General features: G+C 44.0%; 1 protein-coding gene across 2 annotated transcripts in view; it reads right to left on the reverse strand.

The window, feature by feature from the left end:
* Positions 1-23,756, reverse strand: part of Plxnc1 (plexin C1) — a 146,552-nt gene that overhangs the window by 108,631 nt on the left and 14,165 nt on the right. For both annotated transcript variants that reach the window (XM_026397059.2, XM_077798584.1), the window contains exons 2-4: positions 18,559-18,699; positions 7,265-7,399; positions 3,273-3,373 (exon numbers count right to left, since the gene is read on the reverse strand). In XM_026397059.2, coding sequence (XP_026252844.1) covers positions 3,273-3,373; positions 7,265-7,399; positions 18,559-18,699 — 377 coding nt within the window. The remainder of the gene's footprint in view (positions 1-3,272; positions 3,374-7,264; positions 7,400-18,558; positions 18,700-23,756) is intronic.

The raw sequence follows: 23,756 nt of genomic DNA on the forward strand, positions 1-23,756 counted from the left end.
ATTTGTAGTTCCAAAAGCAAGTCAATGTGGCCAGGGTAGAGTGACAGAAGGAGGGAGTGGCATGAGAGGTCAGAGAAGCAGTGAAAGACCAGATCACATGAAGCCTTGTCTGAAGTGAGGGAGCTGAACTGAGCCCGAAAATGCAAAGCCAGGGGTGGTTATTAAGTTGGGGAGTGGCATTTGGGTTTTAAAAGAGCTGCTCTTCTTGGAGAGAACTGGGACAGGGCAGGGGCAGCAGGAAGCAGGCTTTTCTAGAAGCTGCAACTCCAGAACAGCCCACGTGCTTCAACTTCTTCTCTGACGGCTCCTTTCACCTTTGGATCTTACTCAAAAGCAGCTCCCCCCTGAGGACCCAGCTTCCCCATCCCCTCGGGGGCTGGCTGCTTCCTCTCCCTTGTGGAGGGTGTCCCACTGGAGTCTCACGGCCTCCTCTCTCTTTCTAGCCCACCCCCAGCCTCAAAGCCCTGCCAGCAGACTCCACCCTGCACCACTCCTTGTGGTTCCCATTCACAGACCACCTCTGCCGGGCCACTTCCCTCATTCCTTGACTACTTAGCTCTTGGCTCTCTTCAACACAGTGCCCACCCTCCTTCCCAATGACTGCAATTTCCACACAGGGGACTGATCCATAGAACACTTAGTGGTGACCCTTTCAGATCCTTGACCCCTCTCTGCCAATGATCTCATCTTTAACCCTACTTCGGTGACACAGCCTTCTCCTAGATCTTGTCGTTACCAATGAATGCATCCCACCATGACCTCAACCTTGAGCCCCCCACTGTCTAGCCCCTACTTGATTTCTAGTTCTCCAACCATAGTCTCCAACGCCTTTCACTTCCTTTGGCCCCAGTGCATCCATCTCCCCTCCTCAGCATCAGGGTCAGTATCCATCTCTACATCAGCATCCATGCATTACATATTCCCTCATATGTTGGCCCCATGCCTCTGGCTGCACTTCAAAGGCAAGACCACCAATGAATGTCAAGGGGGCTCTAATGCTGCCAAGCAACCATGCTATATTTCCCTACTCTGTTCTCTGCCCCATTTTCTGTTTCACTCCCTTTTCCTCTTTCCTCAAACCTCCAGAGCCTCCTCCCCCACTTTGCCGTCACTGGTCTAAAGTCACTGGAGATGACGTAAGCAATGTGAAGACAATGCGCTGGCTTCTGCGCATTCCTGTACCTAGGCTCAGCTCCTCACCTTCCCTCCCATCACCAAGAGTGAACTGTCCATGGTGCTGTCTGAGGCTGACCTCCCTGCAGCACCCGAGGTCATATTTTCTGTCATCTGCTGAAAAGACAACATTCTATCACTCTCCCTCCTCCCTCCTGAAACATTCTACCGGATTTCCCCCAATAGCGCAAAAATGTACTCTTAGTTCATTTATCTTTAAAACTCTCCGAATTCCACAATCTCCTCTAGTTTCTCTTCCATTTTTTTTTTTCCTGGTACCTGTCCCACTAAAGTTCCTCTAATGAGTTGTCCCTACTCTCGGCCTTCTTTTCTTCCCATTTTCTTTCATAGCTTTAGCATCTCCCCAAACACAGACTTCTGTCACAGTCACCAACCATCACCTGGTACGTACAATGGGCCAATTCTCCCGGGGACCTCTTGGCAGGGTCTGGCACAGTAGATGGCTCCCTCCTCCTTCTCCTGGGCTTGCAGAGACCACTCCCTTCCATTTTTCCCTCTTTTCTTTCTGTCTGCTCCCTCCTCATTTCCTTTTCTGTTTCCCTTCTTCTCCCCAAACCCTAAACATTGCTGAACCTCTACTCTCATTTCTAGAACTTCTCTCCCCAATCTACACTGCTCTTCAGGCTTCTGTAACTACCATTTTTCATACCACCAACTACCAAATTCCTGTCATCAGCCCCAGACCTGAGTTTGTCCAACAAATAGTCACCATCTACATGTGGTTTTTTAATCCCCACCACCATCACCAGCATCACCAAATTATCTGCTGCATGGAGCTCTACAGATAGAGAAAGGCCCCTTAAATGGAATGGATCTAAAAGATTATGGCAAGACTGCTTCAGTCTTGTGCGGAATGATAAAATGCTGGCCATGATCCGTTAATTTCTTAAACTCTAGTCTTGGGCAAACGATGAGAAGAAAAGGTTCCTACCCAATTACAATTATTCATGAGAATTTTCCTGGGCTGCTTCTTTTGTCTGCCAGTGACTCTTGACAGAAACAGCCCGGTAAAGGAGCTATAGCAAAAGGGGAGGGCGGTCACTTGTCTGGTGGCTGCTTGGATTGTGACTTCCTCCATGAACTCTTAATTAATTCCATCCCCATATTTTTAGTTTCTTCCCTGAACCGCTAGCTTACATGATCTTCCCCTCTCTCCCTTCATTTCTCTTGGCTTCCTCCTCCATCATCTCCCCAATTTGCTTCCTGGGCCTCTTTTCTCTCCCCAGCTGCCCCCTTGTTCAGCCCTCAGCATCTCTCCACCTGCTTGACTCTTTCTTATCCCTTTTCACCTTTCAAAACGGAAAGCACCAAACTGACAGACACTGTTATACATTTTATTCCCCCCCTCCCTTTCCTGCATGAGCTGCAGCTAAGGCTCTCTCCCTCTTGCTTCTATAGCAAGCGCAGAGTACTGGGTTGCCATGGCAACAGCGGATCCAACCAGGCTGGTCCCAGGGACGCTAAGAACTGCCGTGGCGAGGAAGCCGCTCCAAGTCGCCCCTGAGCCTAGATGGGTCGTGTACATCGTAATTCAAGACCAGGCTGGGCAGATTCTGCCTGGAGACCAAGATTGTACATCAGGCGCACGGCTGTATGGTGCACGAGGAGACAACGCCATCAATAATAAAGCTTCCACTGAGTGCACAGAATACATGACATGATGAGGATTCATTTGAAAATTTTCAAACATCCCTATTCTTTTATCTTCTCCAAGGGAGAACCTTTTTTTTTTTCTCTCTCTCTCTCTCTCCCCCTCTCGAGTCTCGGGGAACTCTCTAGAAAGTAAGAGCTGATCTGCCTGCTCTGGCTTCTCCCTCATGATGCTGCACACCCTCCCCCTCTTCCCTCCCCCACTCTCAATTCAGTGGCCGGGAGTGGCCCAGGGCAAATGGCTTGGTAGCACTGACATGACTGAAAGCATCTTCTGGGATCAATGAGGGTTGCACCAAGAAATTTCAGTTCTGGAAGAGATCTGTCCCCCCAGGTTACCGGAAAGGATGGTTAAAGTAGGGCAACAAGTGTCCTGCTGAATAACACTCTTGAAAAGGCACTTTAGGGAGAAAGAATTCAGGAAATACCTTTGTAGCGAATGGCACCAACCGCAGTGGGGGTCTGCTGCTGTTAAGCACTCTGAACAGGATTTATGTTTACTGCAGTTTGCAACACGAATTCTCCTCACCTAAAAATAAAGATGACACAAGTGGTTCAGATGGAATTATAAGCAACACCCCCCCCAAAAAAAGAAACCCCAACTCTATAACACCTTATCTGATGAAAGCTACAAGAGTGTATTTATCAACTTGAACTCTGAATGTCTCCACAATGGTATCAGGCGACAGGTCTCAAGTTCTAGGATAGGATGCAGTTGTGTAAAAATCACCTGGGGAGCTTTTGAAAGTATGTACGGTGAGCCCTCTGCATCTGCAGATTCCTCATCCATGATTCTCAGATTGGAAATATATGGAAAAAAAATGTGTCTGAATGGGGCGTGGTGGCACATGCCCGTAATCCAAGCAGCCCTAAGCAACTTAGAAACTGTCTCAAAACAAACAAACAAAAAATGTTTAAAAAGGGCTGGGGATGTGGCTCAGTGGTTAAGCACCCCCAGATTCAATCTCCAGTTCCACCTTTTCCCCCAAAATGTGTCTGTATGTGTTCAGTACAATTTTTCTCATAATTATTCACTAAATAATACAGTATAATATCTACTTGCATAAGATTGACATTATATTAGGCATTGTAAGCAATCTAAAGATGATAAAGTATATGGAAGAATGTGTGCAGGTTATATGCAAGTTCTATACAACGGACTTGAGTAGTCGTGAATTTTGGTATCCCAGACGGTTCCTGGAACAAATCCCTGGAAGACACGGAGGGATGACTAATTCCCAGACTTCCCTGCCACTGAGATTCTCACCATGTCTGAGGATGGAGCCTAGGAATTTGTGTTGAGCTCTTCCAAGTGAACCTGGCCTGCGTCTGGGTTCCTGATGGGCTAATGATGATTTCCACAGGAATAACGGAATCAGATCACCTGGTTTCCATTCAGGAACAGTCAGTGTGTGATCGATGGCATTTTGGAAATAAGCATTTGGGAACAGCACCTGGTTCTGCCCCAGAGGATCAGCATGATGTTGGTACTGGATATGGAAACGTGGAGGTCAAGATCAGGCCTCCCTCCTCCCTGACTCGGATAGCTCCATCACCTCAGCTCCCACCCTCTCCCCTGGGGGTGAAAATAAAAGAAAGAGGGAAGTGTTCAAAGTACTTCCCTGCTCTTAAAGCTGTGTCTCCTGTTGTCAGGACACAGGTGCCCTCAGAGTGGCCTATACTGGGCAGACCTAGGCAGCTGAGATACCTTGTCAGAGGCTCTGAGCAGCTGAACGTCCCATGGCATATTTTTGAAGTCAAATACTACAGTAAGTAGTAAGGAAACTTGTGGAACTCATTATGCTGGGAGCCTGTCCATGCTGAACTCATAAGTAACTACCCAAGATGAGAGAAATGAAGAGTTCTAGAAGGGGTTCACAAGGGAAACGGAATATCCTGAGGAGGCTCTCTCAGTAGCAGGGTGACTTCTTGGAGGACAGCTACACCCTTCCATTGCCTGATGCTCCACCCGGCTGACAGATGCAGCCCACCATGTCTGAGCCAGAATGAACCAGAATACGGATATTTCCTTATGGCTCACAAAACACCTTTTAATTCTGAGGGGCTCTAATAAGTGTCATGTCACTGCTCCAACCTTGCTTCCTCATCTGTAAAATGGTGATGGTACAACCTACTTTGTGAGGTTACCACAGACACTGTCTGGTGATACTAAATAAAATGCATCATAAATATTGGCTATGGATATTATGTAAAAAAAAAAGGGTTCTATCAACAAATTCGAAGACATAGACTAAAAAGTTAAATAGGTTTCCTTAGCACAGGCTTCTGAGATCCTTAACTATGCTGAGCACCATGGGGGTACAGGAGAGTGAGTGACAGCTGATCACAGGACCACTTCCACTCAGAACATTCAGTGGAATATAAACCTCCAGAATGTTCTTTGAGAATGACCACTCAGTGCATTTAAGTACACAAATAAAGCTCTATGTAAAAGGCAGTACACTGTAAATATTGTATTGTACCTGCTCTCTAACTTAGCAACACTCTATTAGTGACTACTCCACATCAATGCATGTATCTCCACTGGATTGTGTTTACTGGACATATATTATACCACTTTATGGATTACCATGGCTTATTGATTTAGCTGTATTCCTGAAAGTCTAGAAAAGGACATTGCTTGGGTTCTGTCTCTCTAGGGGTTACATTTGCTCAACCGGAGTCAATCATTAAGACCTCAAGCAGTAACCCTAAATGAAGAACATTGGAATCATCAGTTTGGATGCACCGATGAAAACTCACCAGGACTTAAGGCTTGAAGTGACCAGAATCTAGAACTCTTTACCTTCTAGAAAGTGAGGCCCTGTCAACTACTGGTGGCATCTAGAATCCTGAGTCCTGGGGTTCTGTTACTGTCCATGAGGGTGGCAGTGGGGATTTATGAGTCATCTGCAATATTTCAAAAAGCTAAATGGAAAAACACACAGGGACTAAGCCAGAACTCTGATGTCTTTGCTTCGGGGGTTGGAATTTTATCAGCTCTGTGTGGCAGCACAGCGAGTTCTCTGGCTGGCAGTTTTGAGATGCCCTGGATAAATAAAGCCCAGGAATGGAAATGGTTACTTAATATACACAGTTTGTTGAATAGACAAAAAAATCTTTCAGATATGGGATCCCCAGGAAGAAGCATAGAAAGAGGTGTTTGAATGGTGGGTGGCACAAGCTGCCACAGAAGACGGTAGTGAAGAGCTGGTTTGCATTGTGGTTAGTTGCATTTATGAATACACCCAATGGGACTGGCTCTGGAGTTTGAAATGTGGCTGTCTCCATGTGGCCATTTTGACAACACGACTTTCCACGTGCAAAGAACAACAGGTCATTTTGAAGAATACCAGAAACTATTGAAGTGCTGGAGCACCAACTGTGACTTCAAAAGGTAGGTGTAGACCTCTGTCTCCCTAAAATGATCGAAAGAAAACAAAATGGAAAATGGGGGTGTGTTGAGTTCATCAGCTATAACCATTAGGCAATTATTTAAGTCTCCTTGATCTTCTCTGTACTTTTCAAAAGGCCATAGGTTGAAAACACCATGTCAGAACCACAGACTTGGAATTTGACCTCTTTTATCATGGGCTTTAGGAACAAGGCAGAGTTTGAATTCTAGCCCCATAAAAGACTAACATATAAACATATCCTTGAGCTAATTATTTAACCCCTCCAAATGTTAGATTCTCCATATACAGAATAAGGGAAATTAAAAATCTCGTTCAATTACAAACACACTTCATTAGCACACTTTATTCTATTTTGGGTGTGTACACAACTCTAAGCATCTAGAGAGAGACAGCACAACGAACAGTGTCTGGCACAGACTCAGTAGAGATGTAATAAAAATTAGTTTCCTCTCCCCTTCACTGGGTGAAAGGATTCTGTAAAGATGCAGAAAATGTTTAAAAGGTATTATTTTTATTTTAGTGAGCACAAGCAAGAAAAACTAAAACAGCCAGATAAATTAAGGGAAGGAGGGTGAGTGCCATATATTTCCTGGTTCATGAATGTGTATGAGACGGTGGCCTGATATTAACCCCATACTCCAAAGCCAGTCCCATTGGGTATATTCATAAATGCATCTAACCGTTCAGTGCCCACACAATAAATGTGTAAATTCAGTTACCTTGCTGATTATGCGCCCATTTGCAAGCATACCCTCCTCTGAAAAACTTGGCACTGGAAATATAACCAATAATAAAATTGTCTAAATAGGTAATATTTCTTGCTTACTTACTGACAGACGGTAAGGTTTTTAATTCCAAGCCTGTGAACCACGGCGGGTCCTCTCGAAGCCTGCAGCAGTGTTTAAACTCAATAGTTGAAAGTAAAAGCTATGCCACTAGATAATGACATCAATTAAATAATTTTTATTCAGAAGTCAGAAGCAATAACTCGTATTTTGGCCTACCTCTTTTCCAGCTGTTAGATAGATGTAGATGTTCTTCCTGGGATCCGGAACGAGTTTATAGAAAACAGGTGTCTCTTCTTTAATTTCATAGATAACCTCCGGACAATTTGAAGTCAAATTCTCACCAAGAATAACCTTTTTTTTAAAAAAAAAAAAAAAAGAAAAATACAATTTCTATTAGGCATTTGGAAGATCAGGGTGTAAAACCTATAGCTTAATTGTCAAACCACAGTCTTCTTACCCACTATGCATGCTGGGTAAGGTACCACCTTCCTGCATCATCCCCAGTGGTCTTGGTCTTCAGTAAAGCTGGCAGTAACAAGAACAGCATATCTACAACCTCACCCCAAACTAACAAACAAAAAAAGTCACTCTTCAATGTCAGATCAGCATTCTCACATGTGGAAACTTGTCCACAATTTCTGAGCACATGGACCTATCATAAACCATGTGTGACAGTTTCATAAATATGGTGCCAAGAGTAAGCTTCAAACTAAAGGCAGCAGCTCCTTAATATACGTTTGCATGGGTAGCTGATTTTCCTACATGATGCTACCCAGTCATGCATTTTAAAGTAACACAGACAACTTAGCAGATATAGACGAGTAGATGTGTTTACATACAAAATATAAACAAGTGTGAGTCAGCATTCAGTGGCTACAAAGTTGGACACCTGAGCTTCACTCATCTTCAGTCCACAAATATCTAGTGAACACCCATCGTGTAAAAGGCACGTTCCAGGGTGTTTGGAAAATGGCAGCTAATGAAATGGGGCAGGGGGAGTGATCCTGCCTTCAGAAATTACCTTCACATGCGTGTGTGTGTGTGTGTGTGTGTGTGTGCGTGCACATGTGTGCACGTGTGTGTAAGGGAGTGGCAGCAGACAATTAACAATGAAAGTAAACTATAAGCATACAGAAGGTGGGAATGGACTAGGTTAAGTGAAGTGGAGAAAGGAGCTGGAGGATGTGTGCTCAGGGTAGGTCCTATGGAAAAGGTGACATTTTGTGATAAACTTGCGGGAGGTAAAGGAGAGGGTCATTCCGTTGTCTAGATCAAACATGTTTTTGAAAGAGGCCCTGCTAGTGCAAAGGCCCTAAATGGAAGGAGGGCGGGGTGGCTTGAGTGGAGTGAGGTGGAGAGGAGTGAGTGGTGAGTAGTGAGGTCATGGGGTGGATACTATGGAGTCTTGTAGGTCTATGTAAAGATTTTGCCTTTTGCTCTAGGTGGGAGGGAGGAAGCCATAGTAGGGCTTTAATGAGAGGCGCAACATGGTGAGAAGTCAGGGTCTGAAACATGCGTCAGAAGACCAATTGGAAGAGCATTATCATAATCCAGAGAAATATACTAATGGTAGTTTGGTTTTGGGTTTACATCCTGGTTTTACCCTGTAAGTATCTGTGCTACTTTGAACTAGTAACTTACTTAACATCCCTGGGCCTCAATCTCCTTGTTTCTAATGGGACTAATGATGCCTTCCTTATTATTAGGATTCTAGTCAGCTTTTTCGCCGCTGTGACTAAAAGAACCCAATCAGCAGAACAGTAGAGGAGGAAAAGTTTATTTGGGGGCTCATGGTGAGGCAGCAGGCTCCATTCCTTGGGGCTCAAGGTGAGGCAGAACATCATGGCGGAGTGTGGCAGAGGGAAGAAGTTCGTATGATGATCAGAAAGCAGAGAGAGACTCTCTCCAGATACAAAATATATACCCCATAGCCATGTTCCCAGTGAACTACTTCCTCCAGCCACACCCTACCTGCCTCAAGCTACCACTCAGTTAATCCTACCAGGGATTAATATAGTGGTTAGGTTAAGGATATAACACAATCATTTCTCCTCCAAAACTTGCACTGTCTCACACATGAGCTTTTTGGGGACACCTCTTTTATTATAAAAGAGATTTTATAAGAGTCAAATAAGAAGTATGAAAGATGCTTAGTACATCATCAATACTCAATAGATGATAATTTGTTACCAGATTGCAGGCTCCTCTTGGGTAGGGACCATATCTTAATCATCTATCCCTTCACTTGATACATACTGTGAAAAATGAAAGTATCATCGTTCTGCCAGACAGAACACATCTGGATATATTATATATATTCACACTTCTACCACTGTGGGTACATGGCTTGGAAAAAAAATGGCACCTGAGATTGTTTTCAGAGAAAGTTACTTTTAATGACAAAGCTACATCTATAGATCAATGCAATACCTATAGGTAAATATCCTGATGGCAACTAGGTATCTGCTGTATAGTTACAGGCTTCTTATCAGCTGGGCATGTGGAACATCTCCCTGTACTTGTTCCTGAGACTGGATTTGTCCTGTGATCAGTAATTTCATTCGATCATGTGCTTAGGTCAAGCCAGTGCGACTTATCCAATGGACCGATCACCAAATTCAGTAGCAGCTCTGCGAGAGTCAATGTACCAAATATATTAAATGTGACTTATTTAATATTTATTTTTTAGTTTTCGGCGGACACAACATCTTTGGTTTTTTTTTTTTTTTTTTTTTTGTATGTGGTGCTGAGGATCGAACCCGGGCCGCATGCATGCCAGGCGAGCGCGCTACCGCTTGAGCCACATCCCCAGCCCCATATTAAATATGACTTTAAAAAAATCTCTTCCTTAAACAGATACAGTTATGTCCCAAGGCAAGTAGGAAAGGTCTGTGCTTCATTTTTAAATGACTCTATAGTTGCATGATTTAATACACTAGCCACTAAGTACATATGGCTATCTAAATTAAATTAAAAATTCAACTGCTGAGTCACACTAGCCATATTCCAAGTGCTCACTAGCCACATCTGAATGGAACCATGGGGTGGAAAGGCACCCACCAAGGTGTAGGCTTGCCAGGACTTGCCATCTCTGATTCATAAATCTAATACTCTGCTTGCATTCCAACAGCTAATTTGGTTCTGGAAAGTAGTTATTTAGAAGAGGAAAACAGGAAGCCCTTTTTTTTTTTTTTAATAAAGAAAAGATTGGTAGAATTATTCCCAAGTAAGGCTTAAAAGAGGCTGCTGCCCTGGTACCTTCAGATTCATTCCATCAAAAGCATAATTCAACAGCATAATCTATGCTCCATTCTTGCCAATAAAGGGGAAATGGAGTCCAATCAAACCTCTAGGTCTCACTCTCACTTAGCACTAGGGATAGAGTGAGTTGAAGAATAAGCTAAATGACACCATGAGGAAGCAGAAAGCCAAACTCACAGTGCGAGCTTGGTAGGATACAGAACCTGTTTTTTAGCAATAAAACTAAGGGAGGAAGCTGCTTTGCTAAAAAACCTGGACCACCAAATATGGCTCAGACATCAATTTGAATAAAAGAATTTTAGGTACATTTTTGAGCCAATTGTGAAGATTTGTTTATATGAACTGGATGACAGATAATCCTAAGGAATTACCAATAATTTTGTCAATTATGAGAATGGCATTATGATTATAGTTATCTAAGAAAGTGACCATAATTTTTTAGAGATGTGTGATGAAATACAGTGAGATAAAATAAATGACAAGAGTCTGGCATTTGCTTTAAAAATAAGAAAGAAAATTTAAAAAATAATACAAAACAACACTACTTGTCCATTTTCAGTGGATTAGGAGCACTGAGGGTTTTTTGGGGGGAGGGGGGACATTTAATTTACTCTTGCAGCATGGTTAATATAGATGGGGGTGGTTGATTTTTTTACTTGATACCTTGGAGATGAGGCACCAGCATGCTCTCTAGAACCCTGAATTAGAGCAGGGAAACATTTCTTTCTCACTTTGGTTTTTAAGTTACCCACCGGTTTCCTGAACAAACTATTTGGCAAGACCTGCACTGAAGCCTGTCCTGCTAACTACAGAAGCAGTACACTGTCACACGTGGTATAAGTGGGACCCTTCTGGAAGGCAATCTGGCATTGTGTGTCACAATTATAAAGCCCGTTGCCTTGGACCCTGCAGTCCCTCATATATGCGAAATCTCATATGTTCATTGCAGAATCATGTGTTAGAAACAAGACTGAAACTATCTAAATGTCCAGCAGCTGGGAATTGGCTAAGTAAACTGTACTATAAACAGTGGACTACCATTCAGCTGTCAAAATAATTAGAAGGTTCTTTATGTAAAATATATTATGTTTAACATATTAGATATGCCCATATGTAAATATAGATAGATATATACACACATATATTGTATGTGTGTTTAACATGTTTCATAAAAGAGGGAGAGGGGAAAGAATCTCTTCTCCTTTTTGCTTGTAGACATCACCTCTCCCTGAAAAGGTACCCATGAAACTACCATCACTGGTCACCTTGGAAGTTAGGAGCAAGTGACTTTCACTGTATACTTTCTGTTGCTTTTGACTTTTGAACAATGTCAATGTCTTACCTTAAGAAATAAAAACATAAAATTTCAATTAAAAAAACGTTCGAGGGTGAGTGGGTCAAACTGCTTTTTTTTGCTAGATGATGCTAAGAATGATCTCCATCACTCTGGGGACAGGACAAGAGGACATTTTCATCTTCGTCCCAAGGGTCTAAAAGGCTCTAACAGGAAAGGTGGGGGCCGTGCTGCCAGGGACAGGTCAGGCTTCTGTTAGCATCATCTCCCCCGCAGCCGGGCCCAGCCCAGGACACCAATGGAACACTTGGACTTTCTAACTGTAAGATTCACGAGCCCATCCACAGAGAGAAGGAAGCCAAGACTGTTGAACGAGGGAGACATTCCTCCGTTAGCCTGGTTTAGCCACGGCCTTGGAAAAAGAATGCTCAGTCAAGTGGTATAGGCAGGAACCGTGAGTCACAGGAACCTAAAATGGGTTGAATTTTGCATAAGAGAAAGCGCATCCAATCCACACAGACTCCCCAGGCACGATGTTGGATTTTTATTTATTGCTTGCAGCACACGACCTTAATATAGATCTAATCTGAAGTCACTCTGAGCCTCCTCCATATATATTCTTACATCCTCCTTCGTCCTTCAAACATCACCTCCTCTGAGAAGCTTTCCCTGATCTCCTCTCTACTGTGCCCTGTTGTCACTCGCTTGCCATCATGCTGTACCTTCTGAGCATTGATCTCTATCTGAAATGACTTTATCACTAGATAATTAATTGACTTGTTTTCCATCTTTTTCTCCCCCCACCCAGGAGAGTGGGGGCCTTGTCTATTTTTACTCACCTTTGTACCCTCCGTACCCAGGACAGTGCCTGGCATGGAAAAGATGCCCAATAAATATTTATTCAATGAGAAGCTACTCTATTAGCATTCAAGATTTTATAAGGCTTTTCACATTCTTTCAGCCAAAGCCTGTGTAGAAAACAAATTTTCCCCAATGGAGAATTTCAGTTCATGTCAACATATTGTTTCTGTTGACATCTTCCTGAAGCCTCATGGTAGGCTATTAACTAGCCCTGGGATTTTTGTTGCATACAAAAATCTCCCAAGGATGCTGCTGAAATTAAGTGGAAACTTCCACACCAGGCAGTGGCAGGACAGCTCAGCACCACTCATGGGAAGGTGAGGAAGACGAGCAGGGAGAAAAATTAAACAAAAGACTGCTTCTTTCTTCCTTTAGGATTTCCATGAGATGAGAATGCCTTGGGTGTTTGGAAACCTAAAACATTTTAGGCCAAATTTCTTCTCCTGTGCCTCATTTGGTAAAGCTAATCAGTCGAAGGGCAAACAAACCCATTCTCTCATTTAATTATTTATTTATTTTACCATATAATAAATTTCTAAGAAATGCTGGGAAGGAGCAAGCACACCCACGCACGCTCACACATGTGCACGCACGGGAAAAAGCGAGCTGATTATCTAATAATGTTCAATGTGTCTTAGTTGTTTAGGAATAATAATGATAAAATATAAAGATTAAAGCAAAATCCTCTTTTGTCTCCAATCTACTTATTTCAACCTAAGTAGTAAAGTAAGAGAAGCACTCAGTCTGAACCCCAAGGTATAGGTTTGTGGGCTACCTGGGAGAAACTCTTGTTGCACTTTGGAGTGTCCCTGCTCCAAATGGAATGGGGGTGAAATTGAAATAAGCTTCCTAGGGCATTCAATGAGCCATCATCTCATTGAATGACAGCCATCATCATCATCAATGACAGCCAGCCATCATCTCCCCTCTTGGCCACCCCCACTTCCAATTCCAGGTCCTGGCCTGGTTCCCTAAGTTCTCTTTTTCCTTATGTTTACATTTTGTGGGAGTATAAACAGAGCTTTCCCTTATAAAATATTCTATTTTTGTATTTTCTATTATTTGAAAACTTTAATAACTAGAGTCAAGGTAGACTCTTCAGGTATTTCATAGTTTGGCTTTGGGAAGAACTTTCTTGGAACTGGTTAAATTTTTTTTTTCTATTGGTTCTTTTCAGTCATCGGTGACAATAGAGTCCACTTTGATATAATCATACAAGCAGGGACTATATCTTCTTCTAATTAGGACTCCAGTCTTGTGGATGTAGGAACTGGTTAAATTTTACTCCATGGTTTGGAAAAATAAAAATCCACTTGTGGAAGCTGAGCTTTGAGGACCACACAGGTAGCCAGTCCTGACTGTATGTACCCCTCTGCTAGATATGGTAATATGGCAGGACCTAGCTTCCTGCAGCCTAGACCCTATTTCAATAGCAAGGACATTGGGGACACAACAGTCTCTTTTCTCTGGGGCCAATCAAAAATCAACTTGAACACAGAAGTCCTAGCTGTCCTCAAAACAAGCCCACTGGGGAGAGCGGAGGTCTTAACCAGAGCCTCCCAGGAGCCACTTGAAGCCCTGAGGGTTAGTACTCAACTGCCAGAAGGCTGTCCCCAAATAAAACTAAAACCACAGAGCCATGGCCCGGCTTCTCAGGAAACCTCAAACACCTGCATCTTGGGATTAGTCCAGATACCCCAGAATTAGAAAACAAAATGTTTAAAAGCAGTTCTAGAAACTCCACCAAGCTCTACAGATTACGTTTTAACTGTTAAAGCAGTTGAGTTGGGGGAATACAAGCTGGAACTGTGGACAGACTGTGTCAGTTCAATTCACCTTGGGCAAACGACCAACCTCCCTAAGTCTCAGTTTTTCCATTTAGAAACTGGGGCTGGTCACAGTACTGACTCGTAAGGGGGAACCCAGTTAACCCATGTAGAGGCTGATTGCAATGCCTGGCACAGAGTAAAAGCTCAAAAACATTAGGTATTATTATTCCTCACTGGCCGCCTGCTTATCTTTTATGCTTCCAAGAAAGGTTAATGGGCATGAATAAAGTTACAAATTTTCCGATTTCATGCATATTCCCTTATTACTTATTTTACCACCTGGAAAAGCTCAATGTATTCCATTCTGCCCTTGAGATAAGGACAATACTCTCTGTGCAACAGAATCAGCCCAAAGGAATCCAAACCACACAACAGGCAGTGACCCCAACCTGGAGAAAGATAGCTATGTGTTTCTAGAATGGAGTACCCTGAATTCCCAAAGACTGTGTATTGTATATTCCCAAAGGCTGAGTCCAGACTGGCCGTACGTTTCAGCTGATTTCACCAGAGAAGCTGACAACTGAAAGAATGATTGCATGCAACCATCTTCAGACAGGAAGTAAAATGGGGAAGTGAGGAGGGAGCTGGTAGTGGGGGTAGCGATGGACCTCACTGGCCTGGTGACCCTGAGGTTCACCTGCTGATATAGGGGGCAGGGCCCTTAAGTTCTATATTCCTTCAATTTCTCTAAAACCTTTTAAAGGAATTTAGGAAGCAAGGCAGGAGAGCAGTGAAGGCATTAGCATACCATGAAGTCTTTAGCTTTTCCATGGATCCTCACTAACATCTTACCTTTGCAGGTGGTGCCATCTCCCTTGGAAAAAGCGCCATCTTTAAAGACACTTCAAAAGTGCTCCAGCATCTCAGCTGAAGTTCAAAATGATGTTTCCACATAATAGAACATGATACAGCTATTTAAAAATACTGTTTACAAAGGGTTTGCAGTAGCATTTTAATATAAGCTTCTTCCCTCATTAACTGAAGAAAAGAAGGATGCAAAATTGGATAGAGTCTGACCTCAACTATGTAAAAAAAGAATCCAAAATGCTGACAGCGGTTGCCTCTACATGACGCAATTAAGGATAATTTTTTCCTTTGCCTTCCTCTCATCCCCTGCTACTCTGCAACTCTCTACGTGAGCATACAGTACTTTCGTAGGAGGAAAAATTATTTAAATAACGTGAGGTTTAAAATGGCACCGAATTTTTATATTAAAACTCCATGAGGTTTGCAGAGATTGAAGATTTGGGTTTTTATTGGTGGTGGATGGAGCTGCTGCTTCCTGCCTCTCCTCCAGCCAGGCAGATACCACAGTGCCTGGCGTAAGTCAGACTGCCATTGACTCTTGATCACTCCGAAACTGATGAGTCAGGCTGTGGGTGATCCAAGCCCTCTTTCTTCTCCTCCTCCCACTGTCTGCGCTGGGCTGCGTTTTGTTTTCTACCGCTCATTAGTACCTCCACGCTCTGGCTTGGAAGCCAAGCTTGTGTCTATCAAGGCTCGTCTTTTCTAACAGTTCTGGTGACAAGTCTGGCAAGGGAGAAGCGCACAGCTTCTGAATGAAGGGATTTGGGGATTATCTGTGGCTTTCGAATCATCTGCACAATCCCAGGCCTTTGGGTCTCTGGGTAATTTCAGGGGTTGCATCCAAGAATCTGCACATAGGATACAAGAGGGAGTCTTGGGAATTACCGGGCTGTCCTAGGGATCCTGAAGGGCCAAGCCAGCTCAGATTCATCACTGGCAACCTCCTCCTGAGGGGCAGAAGAGGAGGGAACCGTTCTGAGAGAAACTCTCTTGGGGGGATGTGTTAATTCCCAAGAAGGAACCCCGCCAGTGAGGAGGTCCCTCCGTCACGGTCTGCCTTCTAGTCTGGCTGGGATTCCTCCCTGTGCCTCTAGGAACCCTGACCCACCCCAGGAGCATCGGGACCCATGTCCAAATGCTTCCTAATTGTCCCCAGACCCTTCAGGGAGATATGGCCAGGGCTTTGGGCAGAGATTGCAAAGTCTGTGTAGCATGGGGGATATCAGTGCAGTCTCTGTAGTCCATACAGCTTCAAATCTCCACTCTGCCTCAAGTGACCTGGGCCGATCACCCAATGTCTCTGGGCCTTGGTTCCTTCATCTGTAAAATGGGAATATCTGACCTACCCCCTAGGGTAGGTCTGGAGCAGACCGAATTGTCAGTAGATGTGGAGTGGCCTGACCTATTGGAAGTGCTGTGTAAATGTCAGTCCCCAAACAAACAAAAGCCAACCTGCCCTTGTTATTTGAACCCTTGAAACAAGGCTACAAATGTGGCCAGGCAGATCCCAAGGCCACTGAGACTTCCTTCGCCAGCTTAACGCTGCAGTTCAGTCCCACCCTCTGGTGGCACGACACGACTAAAGAGTGGCCAGCTGCACATGGCCAGAGGGGTGAACAGACAGGACAGGAGAAACCAGGCCGACCCACGGGGGAACTATTTATAGCCCCGTGTTCCTTCACCTCCACTTCACCATGTAACAGTTTGGCTGGCTCAGCTTGGGGGAAACTGTGTTCTTGTCAAAACACGCGTCAGAAATATCCCAAATCTGAAGACATAATTGGTGAGGAGGCCCAGGAAGGATGGATGGGAACTTCTTCTGCCAGGCTAATGGGCCTGATCTGCCTGACCAGGTGAGTGTGGCTCCAGACATCAGGGACAAGGGCAGGATGATTGATTGATATTCACCTTTCCCCAGGAAACAAAGCCAACCCAATGGCAAAGATGATCAATGTATATTTTAAAAGAATGTGTATACAAACAAACTCCTTCCCATATGTTACTGGGTCTCCTCCAAAGGAAACAGATTAAATCAAATGCCTACCAGGCACTCGACACTGTCTCGGGCTGTGGGAATCCATGGCCCTTTCTCAGGAAGCTTAAATGCAAGTTGGGAAGGCAAGATAAACATGAGAGGAAAGGTTGGGTATCAAAGCAAGACATACGTAATGAGCCAGAAGAAGGGGGGTGCCTCTCATGGGTCTTTCAGGAGAGGAGAGAAAACTCACTCCAAGCTTAGACATCATCAAAGAGAAGGAGATGGGGTTTGAACCCCACCAAAACAGAAATACAGAACTAGAGGAACAGAAAGAAAGCATTCCTGGCTGGGTGTACTGTGATCAAAAGTGTGGCAACAGGACTACATGAATCACATTTGGAGAACAGCAAATAAACAAGTTTGGCTAGAGCAGGGGATACATGTGCAGAAGACAGAGTTGGAGACAGCCAAAAAAAAAAAAAAAAAAAAAAAAGAATGGGTTTTTCTAGGTTGTCTAGTATAATCTTATTTTACAGATGAGGAAATGGAGGCCCAGCAGGGTTAAGTGATTCACATAAAGTCACACAGCTAGTTAACAGTGGGAGATGTGCTGGGAAAACAGATCTGTCAGTATTCAATTAAGAATCTGAGCTGAGAGTCAGCTGATTGACTGCAGAGAGGCCAAGGAAATATCATCACTCTGGAGTGACCAAGACAGCACAGTTTCCAACCATGAATGCTGTTGGAGGCCGTGGGAGGTGCTCAGTAAGGGCTTGCTGATGACATTGATGAGTGATCACTGGATCATTTCAGAGAAGTCCTCCAGTATCTCTGATTTGATCCTCTCCTCAAAATCTCGACTTGACCAGGGTGTATCAGTGGGGGGAAAAAAAATAGTCCTTCCACATGAAAGTCAAGGGGAGTCTCAAAGGATTTCATCTCCCTAACCTCTCTGCAGAGCCTGGTACAAAGGGCAGAAAACAAACCCCCTCTGTGGGTGGCGAGTGGGCTGGAAGGAAGGAACACCTGTTTTTTCTTCTTTCAAGCCCTGTAATCTCTCTTCTCTTTGAAGTTGTGAGAAATCAGGTGCTTTGTTCATTTCCAATGTAACCGAGACGGGACTGAAAGGTAAAATGTCTCAGGAAGGTGACTCAGGGATGGGGACCGGGCAGAACCCAGTCACCTCACCCAGCAGCACAGGAGTAAGGAAGAGAAACTGGCTGGTTCTTGTAGTTCAAGGTGGCTGGTGCTTCAGTACATGCTGGGGGGCAGGAAGGAAGGGGTCACGACAGGCACATTTCCAGAATTTCCCCCAGGCCATTTCTAGGGTTCTCCAGGGGGTTGATCAAACAACCGGTTGATATGGTCTCAAGTTCTAACTCAGGAGCATACGTAAGAAATACAAAATGCAAACAACAACCACCCCGCAAAATGGATTGCTATTAAAATCAGACATTCCAAGGAGACACAGAAAACCAACCTTCAGTAACTGGCCATCTCCAGTCCCCAAGAATAAAATAGTCCTGTTCATTACCACGGTGCCATAAACAGAGGTCAGGTCGGAATGGATCAAGGTGGATGATGCAATTGGCTGAACTCTTTCAGGTTTATCCCCTTCTTTCTGAACACATACACAAACGCACAAAGAGAGAGAGAGAAAAAAAATTTCTTTTAATAGTAATACTTCTCATTATACAAACAAAATGTCATTCGTGACCTCTTAGGAAGGACCCCACTCTGGACTCCAAATACATTTTCCCCAACAAGATCCCCAAGAGCAGCTGTCATCCCCTTTACAGGTGAAATCACCATGCTTGCCCAACCCACAGACAGCGATTTGTTTACTATGTATTAACATGTATTGATCGCCAGCAGCGAGCTAGCCATCCATTTAACACTCGCCCAGCTGATGTATGAAGCCGAGTTCTACTTTATTGCCAAGAGAGCCCACTGCCGAATCAGGAGGGAGACCATCCTACACTTGGCTGTGTGCAGTAGCCTGCCGCAATTCATTTTAGCTAGGCATTGGCTTCCGTGACGTTAAACAAAAACATTTCCCAAGATGCGACTCAGAGAATCCTATTGGGTGGGATGGCAGAGAGGAGGGATTTTGGATGGACAAGAAAAGTGCTCTGGGAAGCCCAAAGCCAAGGTAACCAATTCAGAGGGCAAAGAGGCCAAGAGGCCACCGTGGACCATCGGCGAGACACAACCACAGGGCTTAAGAGGAACCCCAGTAATAGGGCTGGACCCGGAGCTGATGCTTTTAAAGAGGAAACGAAAAAGCCTAACTCCTAACCCGAAAGCATTTAAATTGTCTGAGGCTTTGAGCGCATGTAATCACATGCTTGCTCCTGATCATTAAATAAAGCCCCTCTTTAAACCCAGAGCAGAGAGAGTGCCGACCAAAATGTCTTTTTCCTTTTTGTTTAAAAGGAATGAAGTGCCTCATGCTGCTTCCTGCCTTCAACGACAGGAAACTGAGTTTGTTACACAAATCTCTGGAAGACAGGGAGCTAGAAAGAGCCAGTGCCGGCTGTAGCTACTGAACACAGTGTGATAGCACACTTTATCTGCCAGAGCTGGGTTCCCAACTGCACGAAGGTTTTCAAAGGCACATTTCTGTTTCAGCCAATGAAGAGCCTGCAAACTTGAGCTCAGCAGACCAGCAACTCCTGAAATGGCCCTGTTTGGGGAGCAGGGAGGTAGGTGGGCAGGGGTAGACTAAGTCTTATTAACTTCATTATATTATTGCCGACAGTGTTTATGTCTTTCAATTTATGTCTTATTAAATATTCATTATTTTTAAACCCACCAAGTTTCATTACCATCTAAACTAAATGGATTCATGGACTAAATTGATTTCTGAAGCCTTTTAAGTGCTGTCGTTATTTCTTTGTTGAAGTTGCGCTGTGAGGAATAGATAAGCTAGCGGGGATCTCTCCAATGCCCTGATCACTTTTCAAGGAAAAGATGTCATAACCTTAGAGAAAGTGGCTTATTTGCATAAAATATTCTATAGCGAATTCAGTTTAAGGAGATTTTTGGAAAAGCCCATTAGAGATTTTTTTTTCTCCCCCTGTTAACAGATAGCACTTTTTCAAGCTGCAGGAAAGATGAGGAACTGTCCTGTTAAAATTGAAGTGAAGGGATAAAAAAAAAATCTCTGTGGGTCTAAGGATTGGAACAATAGGTCACTGTTTAGATAAGGACGCCTCGTGACTATGAGCAGAAGAAGAAAAATCAGATGACCTTTACATTAAAAAAAAAAAAAACCACATCACACATCTTGCTTTAAAAGAAAACCAGAATTGTTCAAATGTAAGATCCGCTGACCACTGCTATTATTTTTATTAAATATTTGAGTATCGCACAGAGGCTAACTCAGTGAATTGGGCTTCTAGAATGTCTGGGTTTCCAGAATGTTCCACTATCTTTGACTGGGGCACTCCATTCCCTGTCATCTCATAACACAGAGAGTAGAGCCTGTGGCTTCTGGATTGCTCACAAGGACCAAATGGGACACTGTACTCAAGTGTTTGTACTCTGGTATACATTAGATGCATCATAACATACCTACTCTAGTTAGCAAGAATAATGATGCCATGGGTGGCCTTTGCTAAGGTGACATGGGCATCCTGTTTGTGAGAGGCTGGCTTCAAATGACAGAGGCATCTCAAAAAATGATGGGGGACAAGGAAAAAAAATTGGCTCCAAATTGCTATCACCCCTGTTCTATTGTCCTTCCCTGACTTCTGACTGGTTCTCAGCAATTGTATTTTTTCAAATTAAGTCCTAGATCAATAGCATAGGTATGGAGTACAACCATTAAATCCATGTTCCCAAACTTGAGAGGCTAATGATATAGAAAACCTCCTGGGGATCGTTTGCATTTGAGTGTGGTTCACACTTCTAGGTGATGGGCAATGACCTAACCCTGTTGCGAATTGTTTTTCTCAACTGTCTGATAAGGCTAATGGGCCTTATTGGTAGGATAGTTATGAAAAAAAGAAGAAATAAATGATAGAAGTCATAATACTATCAATAAGACCAACTAACATGTATCAATACTTTCTTGGTGCCACTCCTTGTATTGTGTTTTATCATCTTACCCAGTACGGGCAGTATGTGTAGTGTGCCAGATGGCCTGGGTTTGAATCCTGGCTCTGTTCCTTTCTAGATAAGTAATTCATGCTCATTAGTTAACCTCTCTGTCACTCAGTTTCCTCCTTTATACAATAGGAGTGATGATGATAGCATCCATTTGTTTTGTGCACCGAAGGAGTAAAGTTCAGAAGGGTGTCTGGCACATGGCAACACACAATCCATGTTTGCTATCATTTCCTTATTTAGAAAACACAAACACCATGGCCGTTATTCCCACCTTCATTGCCGAAAGAACCCTAATTTTGTTCAGATAGTGATAACCCTAAGCATGTCAGAAATCAAGCCAAATGGCAACTGCATTTTCTATTGTCAGATACTTGCTTTCCTACCCCACAGAGCTAAGTGTGGCCAGTTCTGGTGTCCTAGTTTGGGCTGTGAGATGTAAGATGTCCACAGGAGGGACTTTCAAAAATAAGTTACTTTCTCCATAGGAGAAGGCTCTTGAGGAGAGCCTAAGAGCTATCTTATCTCACTTCCTCCCCTGGAATACAGTAGCTCTAGGCAATCATGTGCAGATTGGTGGCAGCCATTTTGCTTCCATGAAATTCAAGATGGCAGATGAAATTAACAGGCTAAGCCTGGTGAAGGGGAAAGACAAGGGACCCTAGGTTCTTGAGGACACCACTGTGCCACAGACTTCCAACCTTTAAACTTCTTGTAAGTTAACAACAGGTACCATGGTTTAAACCACTGATGACTGCGTTTTCTGTTACCTGGAACCAAAAGCAAGTCACTATCTAAGAAATGGAGAATCATGACTTGTTGGACCAGACACTAGGCCAGCCTGGAGGACCATCGCCACGGTCAGGATTTTGTAGCCAATTATAAGAGAGCCTGGGAGGAAATAGGAAAGAGGAGGCTTGGGCCTCATGAAAACCCAAGGGACTGCTCTGGCTGAATGGAAATGGATTCTTTTGTGCTGGAAACACACAGCAATGGACAGGTCCCCGTGAATGGAGGAAGGAGCCCTCTGAATGGCTTTCTTATGCTCATTTCAGCAAATGAAAACAAAAGAGAGACAGGCTCCAGAGAAGCCTTCTCTCAAAAATGAAGTTAATACCTAGGGAGCCACACAGAAAAAGGGGGGAAATAGTGCAGCTGGCCCCCTGTGTCCAGAAATTATTCTTACTCTTTTTTTTTTTCCAGCCTATTTTCTATCTTGCCCTTCTCTCCCCTTAGGGCATAATGGCTAATGTTGCTCTCAGCCTATTCTGTCTAGTTTATTATGTGTAATTTATTTCTGAATCCCAGCCTCTGCTTGTTCGTCTGTGTGTAACAAGGTTAATGCCGTGTAATGATGCTTTTGCCAGTTCTGCCTTTCATGACAAAATCCAATCTTGATTTAGCTCTAAACCTTGTCTCCCCTTTGGGCTTTCTTGGTTCCCTCAGAGTTGTCATTCTGCCTCGCCTTCCTGCCATGTCTAACCACAAAGGCACGCCTACACTTAGCCCGCTCTGAGGGAAAACTTTTCTCAGCCAGAGGAAAAGAACTATCTTGTCTCTAGTGATGTTTGGGCTGAAGGAGTGGGAGCTCTGGGTCACCCAGACTATACACCAAGGAGTGTGCTGGTGCATGTGTGTGCACACACACCTGTGTGTACTCACATGTGTGCATGCATGTACCTGTGTTCACACATGTGTGCCTTGTGTGCATGCCCACATGTGTGTGCACACGTATCTGTGCATGTGTGCATGCATGTGTATATATTGTGTGTGCATATGTGAAGGTATGCATACGTATGTACGTGTATACTTGTGTGCACACATGTGCATGTGTGTAAGTGTGCATGTGTGTATGTATGCATACATATGTACGTGTGTACTTGTTTGCATGTGTGTTCATGTGTGTAAGTGTGCGTGCATGTGTGTGCAGATGCGTGAGTGCCTGTGTTGTATGTGTGCATGTGTACATGTGTACGCATGTGCGTGTGCACATGTGTATATACACAGGGAGCAGTGATTGTGTCATGAGGACAGCTTGACCTTCCTGCAGCTCCTTTGCACTATTTTCCATTGACAATAACACTCTCCTGTTGTGCACTGCACAACTCTAGAGGGCACCAGTTGCATACTCAATGTTTACTCAAACATTGAGCAACGCTGCGGCCGTGCTCCATCGTGTGACAGATGGACAGGCTCGGGAGGTGCAGGTCAGGTGTTCACAGCCACACTGCTGCTCTTGTGGCAACGCCCAGAGAAAATGTGCAAAACGCAGGGCCTCTGTGTCAGGAGCCCAGCGAGAGGCCGGCATTTTACCTCCCCAGGTGTTAAAAGGACTGGTGTATGTTGGTTTTTCCTTATAAGGACAAGGGCAAATACCAACTGGGTTCTTATTAATTTCTTACACATTGATAAAATGCTTCTCTTGGGCAGTTAATTCTGCTGTGTTCCCATGGGACGCACATGTTTTTTAAGCGGTTTCTCCATTGTTTGCTATTCCTGACTCACAGAGGGGTCCACCTACAGTTAGGAAAACCCTGACAAAGCCCTGCACCCAAGTTCTGGCCCCTG

The sequence above is a fragment of the Urocitellus parryii genome, chromosome 5 (genome assembly GCF_045843805.1).
Source record: "Urocitellus parryii isolate mUroPar1 chromosome 5, mUroPar1.hap1, whole genome shotgun sequence".
Classification (NCBI taxonomy): domain Eukaryota; kingdom Metazoa; phylum Chordata; class Mammalia; order Rodentia; family Sciuridae; genus Urocitellus; species Urocitellus parryii.